The 18,053-nt window shown below is 36.1% G+C and overlaps 1 protein-coding gene across 1 annotated transcript in view; it reads right to left on the bottom strand.

Annotated features, from left to right (window-relative positions):
• ASXL3 (ASXL transcriptional regulator 3) overlaps positions 1-18,053 on the bottom strand; it is a 136,368-nt gene that overhangs the window by 46,726 nt on the left and 71,589 nt on the right. Inside the window, exon 7 of the mRNA XM_045527209.1 lies at positions 12,635-12,798. Within this exon, the coding sequence (XP_045383165.1) occupies positions 12,635-12,798 (164 nt within the window). The remainder of the gene's footprint in view (positions 1-12,634; positions 12,799-18,053) is intronic.

The following is an 18,053-nucleotide window of genomic DNA, read 5'->3' as shown; positions in this document are numbered from 1 at the left end:
TTAATCCAGAGGTTCAAATGTTCCCACACTGTTGATTTCCTGCTTATAACTGACTCTTTATTCCTTTACAATAAACTTTAATACATTTTAAAAATGGAATCAAAGTATTGTCTCGGGTAACTATATTTTCTAATCAGCGTTTAATAACTACTAGGAGTTCTAAAGGTGATTTCATAAGTGAAAACAGTTTTCTTCCTTCTACCCTTGACCCTGACTTATGGGCGAGTCACTGTATGATACCTGTTCATTACGATAAATGGTGACCTTGTCATTAGAATGTTCCTTGTTACAATGATAGGCACTAATGTGCAATCTACCACATTCATAGTTTCCTTCTTCAAACTCTAGTAATCTCTTTTTCATACTTATGATTTAGCAAGCTTAAAGTTCCTCATTCACTATTCCTATATAAACTGACAGCTAAGAATTACACACACATACATTATTAAATAAGTTATATAACAAAAGGGTAATTACATAAATATTGGATATCAGTATTAAATATTTAGTAATCTGATATGCTAGTGATAGTGGGTCATACGTGGCCAAAGATACCTTTCAAGGCCCTGAAGTTGCCACTCAGTACCCTGTATGTTAATAAAAGAGGAAGAAAGTGATTTAATGCACAGAATAGTATGTTCTCCAGGTTAAATGAGTTTGTGTTCCTCCATCAGCACCTTATTCAAGGGACTAAAATAAGCTCCATTTGTTGGATTGCCCATTATATGCAATTACTTGCAAATCTGTAATTCAATCTAGTCTATAGTTTATTTGACATACACTGAAGCAGATACTGACAAACAGGATTTGATGTTAACTATCAGTTAGCTAAGAAATGAATAATATACAGATGAAATTACTTTCCTCCATAAGTGATTTTCATATTATTAAATAATACATATATACCTCCATAGCCTTCATAAAGCCCAAATGGTGAGAATGGAAATATCCAGGCATGGTCTGCAAGAATATCTTTGGCTATGTGTGATTTACTGTCACCAGTAAGTGACTCAGGCAAGAAGGAATAATGGATTTTCTAAGGACTTTAAGATACGCTTTCAGATTCAGGGAAAAAGCCAAAGTGTCAGTTCCATTAAAATAATTACATCTCAAGTACACACTTACTTTTACCTAAAGGCTTAAGATACAAGTATTTTTCATATCTTTAATACTTTTGAATTTTATAATCTTTTAGGTAAATTGACATTTCATTATATATGCTATTTGTGGAATAAAATAACAGTATAATTTTTAAATCAATATATACAGTAGATACAGCAATCTCTAAGAGGAGCCTGAGTTATTGAAAATGTATGAGCTATTTCCACGGAGGAAAAAGACGGAGAGCCCTTTCCCATTTGCATTTATAAAGGCTGCGTGACTTTAAATATATACACTGATGCCAACAGAGCCATCAGAAATCAATAAATCACAATCTCCTGTGCTGTAAAATGTCTGATACACACATTCATTTTCCTAGTCCAAAATTCTCTGCAAAAGGGACTGTGTAAATGTTCCATTTTGGTTTAATGACATTCTCCACAGTTAAAATTATGTGCATTATTGCCAGAGAGTGCAAAACCTGAGGAGCATAAAGCCAGATAGGGTTTTAAAGAGCCTATACAGTACATATCCTTCAGTGGCTAGTCATTTAACAGACCATAGACACACAGAGAGGAATGCAGAACAAAATTGAGAGATTAGTAAGAATGGATTGAAATGCTGCAATCACCATTTGGACAAAAAATAGTAGGCATAATTTATTTAGGAGCAGTTGGGGAATGATCTTACAAATATTTGCAGAGACAGTCTTGTTAGTCCTGATACCACCAAATGGAGGTAGAGAAGAACATCACTTAAAAATGATACCGATGACAGAAATGACAACAATCTATTCATCAGTGAGGTTCAATTTGAAAGTGTAATAAAAACTTTAAATAGGGTTCCACTTTAGTTGACATTTATTACACCAGCTGCCATATATTTTCAAAAGGTTACCAAATTGTTCTGTGTAGACATAGTTTATAAAGTACAAATTCTTAAAGAAAGGAGCAATTGGCTCCTTGATTATATAATCAAGGAGGTTCTAAAAATTCTCCAAGCATATACTGTAAAGAGCTATGCACAAAGGCATGTCTGGCTACAAGACCCAAGCACTGAACATAATAAGCCAATACTCCCATTTGGAGACTGAAGGCAGAACTAGCTATAGTTCTACCTATTTGCTAGCACTGACCACTGCTGCTCTGACCTCTTGATTTCTTTGTATTTGATCTGTGAACCAAAATGCTGTGGCCAAAAGATGACTTTTGAACCCCATATGTTTCCCTAAACCTGATCATATCCAAAGTGTGTTACTCTGAGACTCTATATAACACTTCATTCAACAATATATCTTCCTTCCTTCCAACCCACGTTTTCCTCTCCCTGAAACCTTAGTCCAGCTTCTCTGACCTTACTTTCCTCCCTATGGAGCCTGAGCCCCATAATCAACCACATCTCATCAATCAACGAGCATCTCATGAGTCCCCTAAAATCCCTCAACTCTTTTAATTTGAGCCTTTGTAAATCTCTGACCCTGCCAAAATCATCTAACTTCTGGCACAGCTGTTACCAAGCTAAATGCATAAATATTTAGCACTGCTGGGGTGAAAAACACACAAGTAGACCCACTCTGTCCACTGCCATCTAACCTCAAACTGGCCCTCAGTGCTGCTCAGAGGTCACTTTTTTCACCAAGACGAATCTCTATGACAATCTGTCACACTGCTTTCCAAAGATTTGAAACCCCTAACCATCCAGTCTCTGAGCAAATACACCACTATCCAGCTGACACCCTCACTTTCTATTGTATTTTCCAAATTTAATTATTTTTTAGGCCTTCTTTCCTGCTTGCCTCTGATCTCAAAAATCAGTACTTTTTTCCCCAGTGTTTTTCTTAAACAAGCGTCTTCTCCAGTATAGCACACTGCTTCTTATGTTTTCTAAAACTTTGGTTAATAAATCAAATCCTCTCTCTTCTACCTTCAATTTGTCCAATTAACTGCCTCTATTTTTAAGCCAAAATCATAAATCTACTCTAGCTTTAAAAAGTTACAAATCTTCTGCTATTCTCAAATGCACAATAAACATAATACTCAAAAAGCATGTATTCAAAATCTCCTTCTCCCCCAAATCCAATTACCAAGTCCTGATGATTTTATTTCCAAAATGCCTAATACAGACTGAATTGTGCGCCGCCCCCCCCCCCCCCGCCCCACACAAAGTCATATATTGAAGCTCTAACTCCAATGTGACTGTGTTTTGAGAAAGGCTTTTTAAAGAGAGAATTAAGGTTAAATGAAATCATAAGGGGAGTGTTCTAATCCCATAGGCCAAGGACAGAGGCTTCAGGAGAATCCAACCTGCTGGCACCTTGACCTTAAACTTCCAGCCTGTGAGGAAAAAGTTCTGCTGTTTAAACCACCTAGTCTGTGGAATTTTGTTATTGTAGCCCTAGCAAACTAATCCATTATCTCATAAATTCGGCCTTTCTTTTTCATTCTATAATGTCTTTGGCTAAAGTTCTCATGTTTATCAGACAAGTTAGATTAGCTTTATAAATGACTTCCCAGACTATTCATTTGGTCAACATTTACTAAGCACTTACTACATGCCAGGTACAGTGAGTAGAAGAAATCAAAGCACTGTCTCGAGGTCTTCGTTCAAATGAGGAAGACAAATACATAAACAAGTTAAATATAGACCACAATAAGTGCCATAAAGGAAATAAAGAGAAAAATATAACCAGGGACAGCTAACGAAGGTACTTTAGAAGGGAGGGGAAGAAAGGGAAGCCCTTGTGAGGATCTAACACGGAGACCTGCCGGAAGAGGAGGAGCTGGTCTTACCAAAGGATGTCAGAACAGCACCAGGCAGAGCTGTTAGCAAGCACAGAAGCTAAGAGAGAAAGGGTGTGGGCCTGAGGGACAGAAAGGCAGACAGTGTGGCTAACCCACAGCAAAGTAGACAGTCAGGGAATCTTCCCTTCCTGTTCCAGGCTTTAGTCCTTCACCAGAGCTCTTTTTCTAAAACATAAATCCTGCCATGTCATGCTGCAGTGTAAAATCTTGGTTTGCTCTATATTGCCTACTGACGTGTGAGACCTTTTTTAAAAATGTTTTCTCCAACCTATCTTTCTAGCTTCAAATTTACCTTTATCCCGGCCATCTCAAATTACAGGTTGATAGACATCATACACTTTTCTGCCTCCGTGTCTTGGGGATAAGGAACACTACTATGCAGGAGAAAAAGCACCAGCCTGGAGTTGGGAAAACCTGTGTTCCAATTCTGACTCCCATGGTTTTACCTGCAAAAAGTTTGGGGAGTCCTTTATTCTCCCTGATCCTCAGTTTCCACATAGAAAGTGAGATTAACGATAATACCATTTGGAGCATTATTGTAAGGATTAGTGAAAATATATGTTTTATAAAAGGCCTAGCATTATAAGTAACCAGTATAATTATTGGCAGACATTGTGTCCTCTATTGGAATGCCCTCCACATTTCTTTACCTGGTAAACTTCTGCATCTTTCCAGACCCAGTCCAAATGACACCCCTTTTAAACTTCTCTACTTCTCACGAACAGGATATAATAACCTCCTCTATGTTCCATAGCATAATGCATATGCTACCATCACAGCATAGTTCTGTAACTATAGGCTTTTACCTCTCTCAGGATAGGAACTGTGACTTAGTGTTTGTAATATGAGTGCTTAGCAGAGTCTGGTGCATAATAGGTATTAAATAAACCTGAATGAATGGATTATATCCCCTATTCCCATTCCAAACCACTATAATTTGCCTACATTGACATTATTCCACTTCAGTCTATCACCAATAGTCCCAGCAGGCACAGATGGGTCACTCAAGTTAGGACCATTTAAGAAGAGGAGATTAAAGTGATGATCTATAAAGGTATGGCCAAGGTGCAGCAAAGCCACAGCAGATAGTGTAGCAAGCTAGAGCTAGTAAGTAGAGGTAGGATTTGACCTGAAGTGTGAGGGACGGAAGATGGTACCAGACCTCAGACAGAGCACTGTCTGGAGAGGATCCAGTGATCAGAGCTGGTCAATGGACCGGGCCTACGCTGATCACATGGGGAGCGTGTGGGCTCAGTCTCAATCTTCCTCCTCTGTTGAATCCCCTCTCTTGAGGCTTCTCAACAGCTGAACCCAATCAGAATCCAGACAGCCTTCTCTTCCCCCTTCTGAACAATTCAGGCCTAGAGCTTAAAGCAACGTAGGCCCCCGTGTATAGAGGGGCAGTGACCTCTGATGGCTCAGAGTGGGATCACGGAGACTAGTGGGGTGAGGTAGGTATCAGTGTGGAGGGGAAGGGACGCCTGGAGAGAAGTGTCAGAGTCTCAGCATGGTGAGGTGGCACCTACACAGAGGAGTGGGCTGACGTGCAGTGTCAGAAGTCAAGCAGGACGGGGAGGACATCCAGACGAGGTGGGTGGGTGGCTTGTCATCGAGAGCCAGAGCCAGAGCCTGTGTGTGGGGAGCAGACCATCCATGCTGGAGAGGTATGGTGGCCAAGACGGAAGATTGGCTACCTACAAGGACATAATCAAATATCTACATCTATTAAAAGTAAGAGAAGCCAGTTTCTCCCTGGCAGAGAAGTGTGAGACAGCTATGGAGAGAGAGAAAACTGGAATGAACCATGGGGTATTACATTAGGATTAGAGGTATCAGTATGAATTCATGGCTTACAAGACAGAGAGATACATACAGAAATAAATGTAGATAGAAACTATGTTTTGTTTGCACATATTGTAAATAGGCTCACACTCTGTCTTCTATGTGATGTTCCTTGTCTCTAAGACAGAAGTAAGGTGTTCACACACACATACACACACACACACGTGTGTGTATGTATTCATGCATATTGTAAGTGTATTTTTCTGAGATCTGCCCTAGATCTGGAAGCAGCAACATCCTAACAGCAAAGAGCACACCTTTCATGAGAGCTGGATTTCTAAACGCCATCCCTCCATTAAAGAGAACCATAGCTTCTTGGAAAAAAGGGGTCATTCCTGGGCTAGGGCAGGGAAAGTATGAGATCAGAACGCCTTGATGTATTTCAAAATAAGGAAGTGCTCAAAGAATGATGGAGACATGTATCAGACGGCACAGGAACCAGCTTTAATGGGCTCCTACTGAGCAAATGTGGAACAATGTAAGCATAATAACCTTTTGAAAAAAATAGGAAACAAAGAGGCCATACAGAGATAAATAAATAAATTGAAGTTTGGAAAGGAAAAGATATTTATTCAGTTTAAAAGAGCTTCACAAAATACTAGGCCAGGCACAGTGGCTCATATCTGTAATCTTAGCACTTTGGGAGGCCAAGGCAGGAGGATTGCTTGAGGCCAGGAGTTCAAGACCAGCCTCAGCAAGCACAAGACCCTGTCTCTTCAAAAAAAAAAAAAAAAATAGAAAAATTAGCTGAGCGTGGTGGCCAGTGCCTATAGTCCTAGTTACTCAGGAGCCTGAGGGCTGAGACAGGTGGATCGTTCAAGCCCAGGAGTCTGAGGTTGCAGTGAGGTAGGATGATATCACTGCACTCTAGCCTAGGTAACAGAGGGAGACCCTGTCTTGGAAAAGGGAAAAACAAAAACAAATGAAAGAAGAACTTCTTTGTAAAATACTATTTAATTACAAAGAAGGAAGGAGCAAGTTTACACTGGAGAAGCTCAGCAGGTACACTTTAATCATATGATCAAGTGAACAGCATCAGTATTGGAACAAATCTAAGTTGTATGTGCCATAATAGGATGCAAGAAGGACAGCATCATTTATTGTATTCCTTCCACGGGTACATAATCTGAATCTGAGCAGAAGGAAACATCATGCAAACTGAAATTGGCTTATAATCTTCAAAACTGTCAAACTCACAAAAATCGAGGAGAGATGAAAGAACTGTTCCAGAAGGAGAAGACTAAGGAGACATGACAACTCAGTGCAAAACAGTTCCTGTTGCTAAAAGTGATATTACTGGGACAACTGACTAAACTTGAATCTAAGAATTGCATGATAATCATCACTGTTAATCTCCTGATTTTGACTGGTTATACTGTGCTTATGTAAGAGAATATGTCTTTGCTTGTAGAAAATATACCCTTAAAGTCACAATATATTGGGGTAGGGTGGGGAGACTAGATCATGAGGCTGGAAACTCATACTGAAATGTACCTTCACATTTTCCAAAAGTTTATGATTATTTCAAAATTAAAGAAAAAAAAAAAAGGCAGCAGAGGTTACGGGTGCTTCTGATGCAGCAGTCCCTACAGATTAGCCTTCTTCAGGAGCAAAGCAGAGTGAAGAAGGTTGAAGGGTGAGTTTGGAGGGACAAAGAAAAGATATCCTGTCCCTCCAAAAAAATCTCTACTTAGTCTTTCAATGTCCATTTGCCACGGTTGCCTGTGTATGATCTCCACACTGACGATCTCTCATGGATTTGCTATTTTCTGTCTAGTCCCCGGCTCTTTTCCATACTTTTTCTTATTCACACTGTTTCACAAATATATACCTCTGGGATGACTACGGCTCCCAATCTCATCAAATCCCATAGCTGACACAATAATCTATATACATTTTTATTGCTAATTCCATTTTTTCCAGCATCAAAACCTGAATAATCATTTCCTGGACATTTCATATAGTAGAAGCATCTCAAATCAACATGTTAAAAACCAGACTCAATTCCTGTGCCATTTCAGCGGGCACTGCTAACTGCCTACCAAGGATCAGCCCTGCCATAGTATATCCCATAATAAAACTTCCTAAAAACCATATTTTACTGTATCTCTGACCTCCACCATGAGTGCACCATTTAATTTAGGATACAGTGAATGCACTCAGTTCCAAGGGTAAGCCTAGTTGGCTTAGGTCAATTTGCATATATCATTTCCTTGGCTAGAGTCATTGTTTAACATATTGACTGCCACACTAAAAATAAAAAATTTTTCCTTGGGGTCATAGTGTTTTATTAGGAAAATAGAATAAAAACTTTAAAAACAAAACAATCCTTTCTAATTCAATTTGTAAAATTTGAAAAATTGGAAAATTTGTTATTTTTTATTGTTTTTTGTGCATGAGTTATAAGCAACTTGAAAACGAGTTCTCATGGCTCCCACGGTGATGAGACATGTGAGTTATTTATGCTTCACGAGGCTTCAAAATTAGCATGAGTTAAATACAACTCACATGACAGTTAATATGTTAGGAAATGGTCACGTAATCTAAGTAGTGTTATTAGTGTGAATCTTAGGTCCTTTGTTTGAAACACTGGTACAGAAGTATTCTTCCAATGCATGTGAACCAAGAGGCAAGTTTCCATTTCTTTTTTTATTTTTAAGAGATGAGGGTCTTGCTGTATTGCCCAGGCTGGCTTTGAACTACTAGGTTCAAGTGATCCTCTGGAGTTGCTGGGACTAAAGGCACATACCATCATACCCAGCTTCTCAAGGACTCATTTCTTGATTCAGGTAGCCATACTATCACAAAGGGATTTGGGTTTAGAATAGTATCAAAGAGAAGGGAGAAGATTTTTTAAATTAATTATTTAAATATTAATTAAATAGGTCTTTGATAATAACTGAATCCCAGGACCAACAACCAAAAGCCAAACCAAACCTTTATCTTCTAATTAACTGAGCCAATAAATCCCCTTTATGTTTAAGTCAGTTTGAGTTGGACTTTCTGTTACTTGCAGTACAATGTGTGAAGAGTAAAATTAAATATAAAGCTAGATGTCATAATGTTATAAAACAAGCAGGAGAAAGTAAAAAATATCTAAGATAAACAGACCTCTAAAAAAAGTATAAAAGTACAAAAAGTACAAATATAGGAAAGTAAAACACCCAGACAGGTTGGCCTAATACTGCTGGGACTGGCAAGATAAGATGGAAAGCGAAGCTTCCCATATTTTAAGGATGTAATAATGGAGTGAATTCCAGTTTCATGTGAGTCCAGAACATGGACTCACAGGACTGTTTCATGCTGGAAAGCAAGTACAAACCTGGGGCAGTCAAAGGAGGGAAACAAGAAAGCTGGGAGTTTCAAATGTTGTAGAATTATGTGAAGACAAGCCTTCACACAAGTTAAATTCTTGGGTATTTCACATAACTGTAGGACCTTCCAGTGGCTCAGAAAAATCTACATAAACAGATTCACATTCCCACGCCTTCTCTATCATTCTGGCCCAGGAAACAGTGTTCGTTCTTATTTGGATACGTACGAGCTAGAGTGAAACAGCAGCAGTTCTGATAGCTTGTTGCCTCAAGTTGCCCGTCCCTTTCCTCTAGGCGAGTGGATTGAGCCCATCTCAACCAGACAGCGGGTGCTGACTCCAAATGTCTTGTATCAAATGCTGACAGACCTACGGAGCCTCTCTGTCCTCCCAAGTCACCCTAGATAAAATCTCGCATTGCCTTGCAGACCTTTAGCAACCCCAACACATAGGCAATCTGTCATTTATCCTTAGTCATTCTGGGTTGAAAATATGTCTGGAATTCATTCTTTTTTTTTTTTTTCCATTTCCAAGGCCAGTTCCCAAGGTCAGACCTTTACTTCATATCTCAACTACTGCAATTGTCTCTTAATCAGTCTCCCTGTGTTGTATCGTTCTGCTGTCCCATCCATCATTCACAGGGCTATTGGCTCCCAACAGAAAACAACGACTGTATTTTATTTATCCTTTGGATCTTCTTCCCCTACCCTAAGTCCAGGCACTAAGATATTTGTTTAAATTATTCTATGCCTGCCATTTCTCATTTGAAAACTCTTTGATGGTACCCAATGATTTCAGAAAAAGTTCAAAGAGCTTAGCCTGCAACCAGGTCATCAAGCTTGTAACCCTGCTCCCCTTCAGCAGAGTAGACCAATTTTCCCCTTTTAGGCTGTTTCAGTCTTATGGAAACACTGAATCTGCTGGAACATACAAGCAACAAGTTTTAGTAGATGACATGCCCTTCCCTTGTGAAATTCAATTTCCTCTGGCTGTACTTAAGAAACACCTACTATTCCTTTAAGGTTCAACTTAAGTATCCTCTCTATCATTAAATCTTCTGTAATCCTCCATTCATATTAAATTTCTTCATCCTCTATGCCTTCAGAGGACTTTCTTTATACTTCTATTATGACATTTATGTGACTCTGCCTGGTCTTATACTAAATTTATACTTATACTAAATACTAAATTAACTGGTATAGACCTATGCAGTTATTAAACTTCTGCTAGTAGTAAGCAGTGTACTGTATTTCAGCAGGAGGTTGTCTTTCTCTTCTCTGTTATTCCTCCACAAGATTCATTCTTGTAGCCTCTGTATTTAACAAAGCATACAGCATACAATATATGCTCAATAAATATTTCTTGTAAAAATAAATAATTTCCCAATAAAATGTTACTTCAGGACAGGTATTGTGCCTTATTCCTTTATATTTCTCCCAGTGACTAGAAAAAACTGAGTAACAGAAGCTGCTACAGGTTGAATAAAATATTGGGCTTAGACTCTGGCTTCCAGGTTTACCAGATACTTCACTAAATCTACGACAATTTGTTACTTCTTCATCCCCAAAACATTTATTGAGTATACTGTATATGCTAAACCTTATTCCTGGAGCTGGAGACAATTGTAAACAAGACAAACTACACATATGTTGAAGCAGAGGAAACAGCTGTATAAGCTAATAAATCAATCTCTCCCCCACAAAAGTTTTAACACCTGAATTCTATTCTCAGTCACACAAGCTTGTAACTGAGAGTCATCAATGGCTCCTCCCTATACCTTGTTTCAAGTGTTATTTGACAAAATGTAAAATTGCTACTCCTGAAGAAGGAGGAAGATGGGGAGGAACACTAGGATGATGAGGATGATGATAATGTCTGCATTTTTCTCCTCCTCCTTAATTCCAATGCCATCCCCCCAATTCAAACCCTCATACGCCTTCTGAGAACAACTAAAATTACTTTCTAACTATTCTTTCCACTTTCACGTTTCCCATCCCTATCATTCCCTTTCAGTACTGCCAGAATAATTTCCTTAAAAAGCAACAGTCTTATTACATTACAGCTCTGCTCAAAAGCCCTCTGTGGGTTTGTATTGCAGACACAGGGAGCGCGCTGTTCAGACTCTTCAGCTTCACACTCAAGGAATATTCCAAAATCAACTTCCCATCCATCTTTCTAGAATCATTTTTACCGTTCTTCTTACGATCCAGATTCCCACCAAATTAGTTTTTGATTTTGTACCCTTCGACCTCTCACTTAGTACTTTTCCATCCATTTAATTCAAATTCTACATATATCTCGAGGTCCAATTCAAGAATTTGAAATTTGTCTCTGATTTTTCCCTTCTGCATATAAAAGTACAATATACTTTGTACTTTTCCCCCCTAAGCTTACCTGGTTCTACCTCATATGTTGGTTATTTACAAATACAGTTTATGTATCCAACTAGAGTATATTTAATCATTCATTCACTAGGCCACTTACTGTATTTCTGTTATCCCAAAGCACCTAAAATATACCATACATTCAGAGGAAATAAGTAAATTTTTATAGAATGAAGGTAAATTCCCAGTGAAATGAAAATATACCTAAAATCAAAATAATATTTTTCTAAATTTGCACAATAATCACCACCAAAGAGATACATAGGAACTGTTACAAATTGTTGTTTATCATATTTAAATATGTATGAAAGGAGATGGTTAAGTTAGGAGAAAACAGAATCAAATAAAAAGCTAAGAAAACATTCAAAGTAATATAAAAATCTTGAATGATTCTTGTCCACTTCAATTCATGGATGTATCTACTATTTCAAGGTACAAGTTCATAAATGCACACATAGTAATTCCATCAGTTGGAAATAATATACAGTGTTAGAATTTACTGAAATAAGTATCATAAAGGATTGTTTCCTAGATACCATTTAATAATTTTTATAAAATTTATTAAAAGTTTATGTAATATTTTTCCTTTTCTTTCCTAAGAAAGTAGCTTTAGAAAATGATTGATGTCTGCAATTATGGGTCTATATTTGTATTTCCTTATTTTAGAAGCTTTTCAAAATACAAAAATACACTTAAAGCATTTCCAGTTATACTAAAATAAAAACGATAAAAGGTGATTATTTATAGGCAATCATATTCATGATAGACTCTCAGAAAGCAACAACAAATATAAATTTTAAATATCTTTTGGAAATAGTTGAATTTCTTAGAGACCCTGGCTTTTTATTGCTGCATTTCAATATTCCATCTGGGCAAAGGAGCAGCTACTCCAAAGATTTATTTGATAGTGGAATGCTTGATTTCTTTGTTTTCCCTTTCCAATGTGGGTAGTCTGTAGTTTTCATTCTACCACAACGTACTACATTTAAAATTTGAATTGGCTCACTATTGAGAATAAATGGTTCTTTTTTAGCAGACGAAACAAATAAACCAATGATACCAATAAATACATATCCCTAAATAAATTATATAAATATACTACATCCATATATTAGTCATCTTCACTAATAGACCTGCCACTTCATAATAATATAACTTGGAACTGATATCAAATGTCTAAAACTTCTACTTACCTGCCTATCCACTTCTGGGAGCAAAAGCAGGAGGTATTGTTGAAAATGCTGAGGTAAGGAAGCAAATGTATGTTTATTTATTAATGCCCTCAAGTTAGTGTTGACGAGAATAGATCCTGGGGTTTCTATGTCAATGTCCTCAGCTTTGGTCCATTTCAAGTGTCCTGTGATGAACAAGCAAGAGGCATGAATTTACCATAGATTGAGGCAAATGCATGTATAAGCACACATGCACACACACAGAAAACATATATATTCAATAACATGTTTGATTCTATCCCTTTTAAAGGTGATATTGCAAAAGAGAAATCCCCAAAGCTTCTTTTGTTATTGTTTGGCTTTAGATATCTTTAATTTTCATAATGTATGATTCACTCAATATCTTCTATATTTTTAACTCAAAGTACCATCAGGTCCCTATAAAAAATTTCAATTATGAATTTCCATTTAATAAGAATTTTCAAAACTTTGAAAGCATAAATGGTAACAACTGCAATTTATGTAAGTTCTATAAGACCTAGGATCAATGATAACAATAACAATAGTGCTGTTGATTTCAATGGAGATAATGATAGCAATAATAGCTGTGTGTTCCTCATGTGTCAGGCAGTGCACTGAGCACTGGATTATTTCAGAAGATCCCTATTCAGGGTATTTCTGGGGGTGACAATTTAAAAAGCAACTCTTTATAAAACTATTAGCTGCAAGATCTGAAATGCAATATGCTTTGAAGACTAATTCCACAACTCAAGGCACCCTGGCTTCCAATAGAAGGCTGAATGTAGAGTTCACAACTCAAAATCATGACCCACTAGAAAATAAGACACCATAAGGAACAGTCACCTGATGCATTAAACAGCAGAATTATCATCCTCAGTCACTTGAGCTGAGAGAACCAGTTTGATGTATTTATAAATCACATGTTTCAAATCAGGGGTCAGCAAATTATGGCCCATGAGCTATAAACAGTGCAATGCCTGTAAATAACATTTTACAGGAACATTGCTGTGCACAATTGTTTATATATTGCCTAGATCTGTTTTTGCACTAGAATGCAGAGTTGAAGAGCTGTGACAGAAATCACAGGGCCTGAAAAACCTACAGTATTTACTCTCAGGCCCTTGACAGAAAAAGTTTGTCCACTTTATTTTAAATAATTAAAGACAAAAGAATAAATTTTAAAAATTATGAAAAAATAGGAAACTATTATAAAATAATACTCAGATTTTTAAATAGAAACAGAACTTCTAAAAATGAAAATTTAATTTTTAGAAATCAAAAAAATTATTCAGTGGGCACAGCCGAGGAAAGAATTATTAAATGATTAAAATATAGACATGAGGAAAATATCTAGAGTTCAGTGTAATAACGACTCAAAATAGGACAGGAAAGAAATATATGGAATGTAATAAGCAGTCAAAATGCATATTTATAGGAGTTTCAGATCAAAAATTCCGCAGAGGATAGAAAAATGGCAATATTTAAATAGCCTAATTGTGGAAATATTTTTTAGAAGTGAAATAATGATAAGAGTTCCCAGCTAAAGCTACACAGAAAATCTCAAGAAAGATAAATATCCATTCTCCCATCTGGTGTGTTGAAATCTCCAAACATCAAAAATAAAAAGAACATCTTAAAACCATTTTGAACAAAAGATAGATTTATCTCCAAGGTATGACAACAAGATGGACAGAAATAACATCAATAAATAATAAATAAAGATGACAGTGGAATATCTTCAAAGGGCCATGAGAAATTGTCAGTTTAGAATTTAATTCATAACTAGGTCTCTCAACAATGGCAAGGATGGAAATGATAAGAACACTTTTGGTATCCAAAATTGAAACTCTATCCCTTAGAGGATCTTGCTGAGATTAACTACTAGTAGATGTTCTTAACAAATAAAGAAATTATAACAAGGAAAAAATGAGAGGGTTACAGAAAAAATGATAAATTAGAAGACTAACAGAGATGAGTAACTCCAAACAAACATTAACTGTAAAAAATAATACTAATAACTAATGAGGTATTAAAATAAAGTGGAAATAAAATAAAATACTTGACAATAACTGCATGCAAAATGGGAAGACTTAATTGAAATGAGAGCACTATAAAACCCTGGCATTCGGGGGGAATATGAGAGACACGAATTGTTCTTCATTTTGTTAAAACTTTATAGCTATTTTGTTAAAACTCCAAAGGTATTGGAAGAAAAGAAAAAGAATTACAGTTTCCAAATAAAGAGATGGAAGTGGAAGGAAAACCCAATCAATCACATGAAAAGCATAAAAGGGAAAAAAGTCAAAAATACAAAAACTAAATCCAACTCAATCATGATAAATGTGACTGAATTTTCTTATTAGATTTAAAAAGTAATACAATCGATTTATATGCTGTTTATAAGAGATATACTTGGAAATGATAATAATTACTAGGTAAACTAAGAACTACTAACCAGAGATTCAAAACAAAAACAGCAAAAACAATACCACAATATTAACATCAGACAAGATAAACAAAGGTAAAAACATTGTTGGGGATGAGGAAGGTCATTCCTTAGGTGTATAAGAAATAATTCATGGGGAATATATAATTACCTTGAACCTACATCTATTTAAATAGCATAGTCTCAAAAATATAAAATTGAGAGAATTTAAAAACATCATACAATGCTAGGAGTATTAACATATATTACAAAAAAACTGACAGATCAGACAAAAAACTGTCTTAAGATTACAGAGGACTTTAATAACTCAGTAACCAATTTTGACCCAATGAATATAACACAGGGCCCTGTATTGAGCCGTTAGAGAAAGTAATTTTTTTTTCCAATAACAGGCAAGAAACAATAAGGAAAAGGGAAAACACACACACACACACACACACACACACACACACACACACACCTGACCAGTAAGTCTCAACAAATACTGAACAATAACATAAAAACTCATCTCTCTGTCCAGAAAGGAATTAAATTAGGTATCATAATACAAAGATAGCACCTCTCCAATCTCCCACACATCCATTATGGATTTGGACATTAAAAAGCACACTTGTGAGTGCTTCACAAGTTAGAGACAAAACATTTGTAATGGAAATCACAAAATATTTGGATTCTAAATGATAATGCCAATGTTTGTAAAATGCTGCTCAATTGGCTTTAACGATAAATTGCATATATTAGAGATTGAAAAAAAGATTGAAAATTCACGGTTAAATGTATAAATCATGAGGTTAATAAAGAGTAAAAACTCAAGAAGGAAGGAAAAACTATAAGAAAAAGAGCAAACATTCATTAAATAGAAAAGAACAATGATGACCATCAACAACTAAAAAACTGCTTTTTTAATAAACTAATAAAATAGACATTTCTGGCAAGAGATGGTATAAATAAACATGAACAGGAATGAAAGGAAAGGACATAATACTAGATGTGGTACAGATTTAAAAGACAGTTGACTATAATTAAAACTAGATTTTTCAAAGCATAATATAATACTATCACTTTTGGCAATATCTTGACAGATAAAGTATTTTAAGTTTATAATTTTTAATTTAACTTAAAAAAACCTGAATAAATCTGTAAAAACTTAAAAAAAACTGATCAGTAGACAATCCCCCCCCAACAACCCCCCACCCCCCACAAACAAAGCACAAATTATAAATAGCTCTAAAGGTGAATTTTATGTGGGGTAGGGGACTTTCTTTCTTACCCTATTCTCTGGAACGTCCCCACTACTTCATTTTATACCTTCCAGGAAATAGGTCAAGATAGATAGCTCTTCAATCTACTTCATAAAGTTAATATAACCTTTATTCCAAAATAAGGACAAAAAAAGAACAGTACGAGAGAGAAAATTTACTGGCCAGTCTTACTTATAAACACATAAAAGTATATAAGGTGATGGATATCTATATAGAGGCATCTGTTTTATTAGCATCTGTACTATTTTATGTTTGAAATATTTCTCGATATAAAACTTAGACCACAGGGAGAGAAGAATTAGGAAGAAGCTTCTCTTCTTAGCCGTAGGGGCAAAGGCAAAACCTTGGGTAAAAATGTTTTAAAAAATATGGAATAAATAAATTTGTTTGATAAATAAAATAAATTTGCTTAATCCTTATTATATGGCCTAAATATTGTCATGTAAAGAAGTTGAGGTCATTTGTTAAGAGTGATTCTGATTAGGGGGAGATGCTGGGAATTTGAGAAAAATATAAAACTGTTTTTTTTCCCTACTTTTGAAACATATGCTAGGAGCAATGTGAGCGACAGGACTTAAGTTGCTACTATTTAGTTTAGTTGAAAACCTTTAAGAAGATCATTGAAAAAAGCAGCTTCAGATAGGCACATAGTCTTGTATGACAAACCAAAGATGTCCACCTAAGCAAAAATATGTTTTATAACTTTGGAACAAAGACAGGGAAGACGAACTAAATCTGTAGCCACAAAGGATATTGAATTCCATTTTAATTATCCTTACATATGTACTCTTAATTGGCTTAAGAACAATCCAATTATATATGATTGTCTTATCTCATTAAAGCTGGTACCTCATATCTCTCTACAGTACCCAGAGAAGAAAAAAAATGTAGTCATTTTAGTGTCTAATTCCCAGACACTTAGCCTACAGGGTCTGAGGTAGCTCAGGTAGGGCAAAGGAGAGAAAAGAAGCAACAATTACCAAATTGCCACAGAATCTGTGTTACACAAGAAGACATGAGGCTGATCGCATGATAAAAATCACGAGGAATGTGTCCAAACAGGGTCAGGGAAATTCTCTATTATGCTGGCCAGACTGAGTTCTAAGATCACCAACATGAGTGAAGGCTGCGGATTCTGGAGTACTTGTTGATCAGTGAGTAGTCTGTTGCCTTCAAGATTCGTATTTCCCAGAGGGGAGCCCACACAGGAATTACGTGTAAAATTTGCACACACAGACACACTAACACAGTGGGAAGGAGCATATGTAGAAAGGCAGACCAGGCAAACAAGAGGAACTGCCCAAACACAGAAAGAGTTCAAAACTAGAATTCCTCACAATCTCAAAGAAATTAGACAGGAATGATTCTAAAAGAATCTTCAGAGAAGAAAAATAGGCTTTCAAAGAGTAAAGTGTAAGGGGGGGGGGAAATCTGAGAACAAAATCTAATCACATAAAACACAGATCAATGTAGCCTTCATAAAAGATGAAATTGTATAAAAAGTCAATCACAGATCACTGAATCCATCAAAATATAGTACCAGGGTTAAAGAACTATAGGGATTATGGTTAAGCAAATGGAATATAAATGTTACCAACTTTGATGCCTAGGAAATGGTATAACAAAAACATGGAGGTAAGAGGAACTATTAGTGTAATTATTTCACTATTTATATTTTCCAAAGTTAAAATGAGTAGTTAAAAAGATAATC

This window comes from Lemur catta, chromosome 16, assembly GCF_020740605.2.
Source record: "Lemur catta isolate mLemCat1 chromosome 16, mLemCat1.pri, whole genome shotgun sequence".
Lineage (NCBI taxonomy): Eukaryota > Metazoa > Chordata > Mammalia > Primates > Lemuridae > Lemur > Lemur catta.
This window is presented reverse-complemented; position numbering and strand designations above follow the sequence as displayed.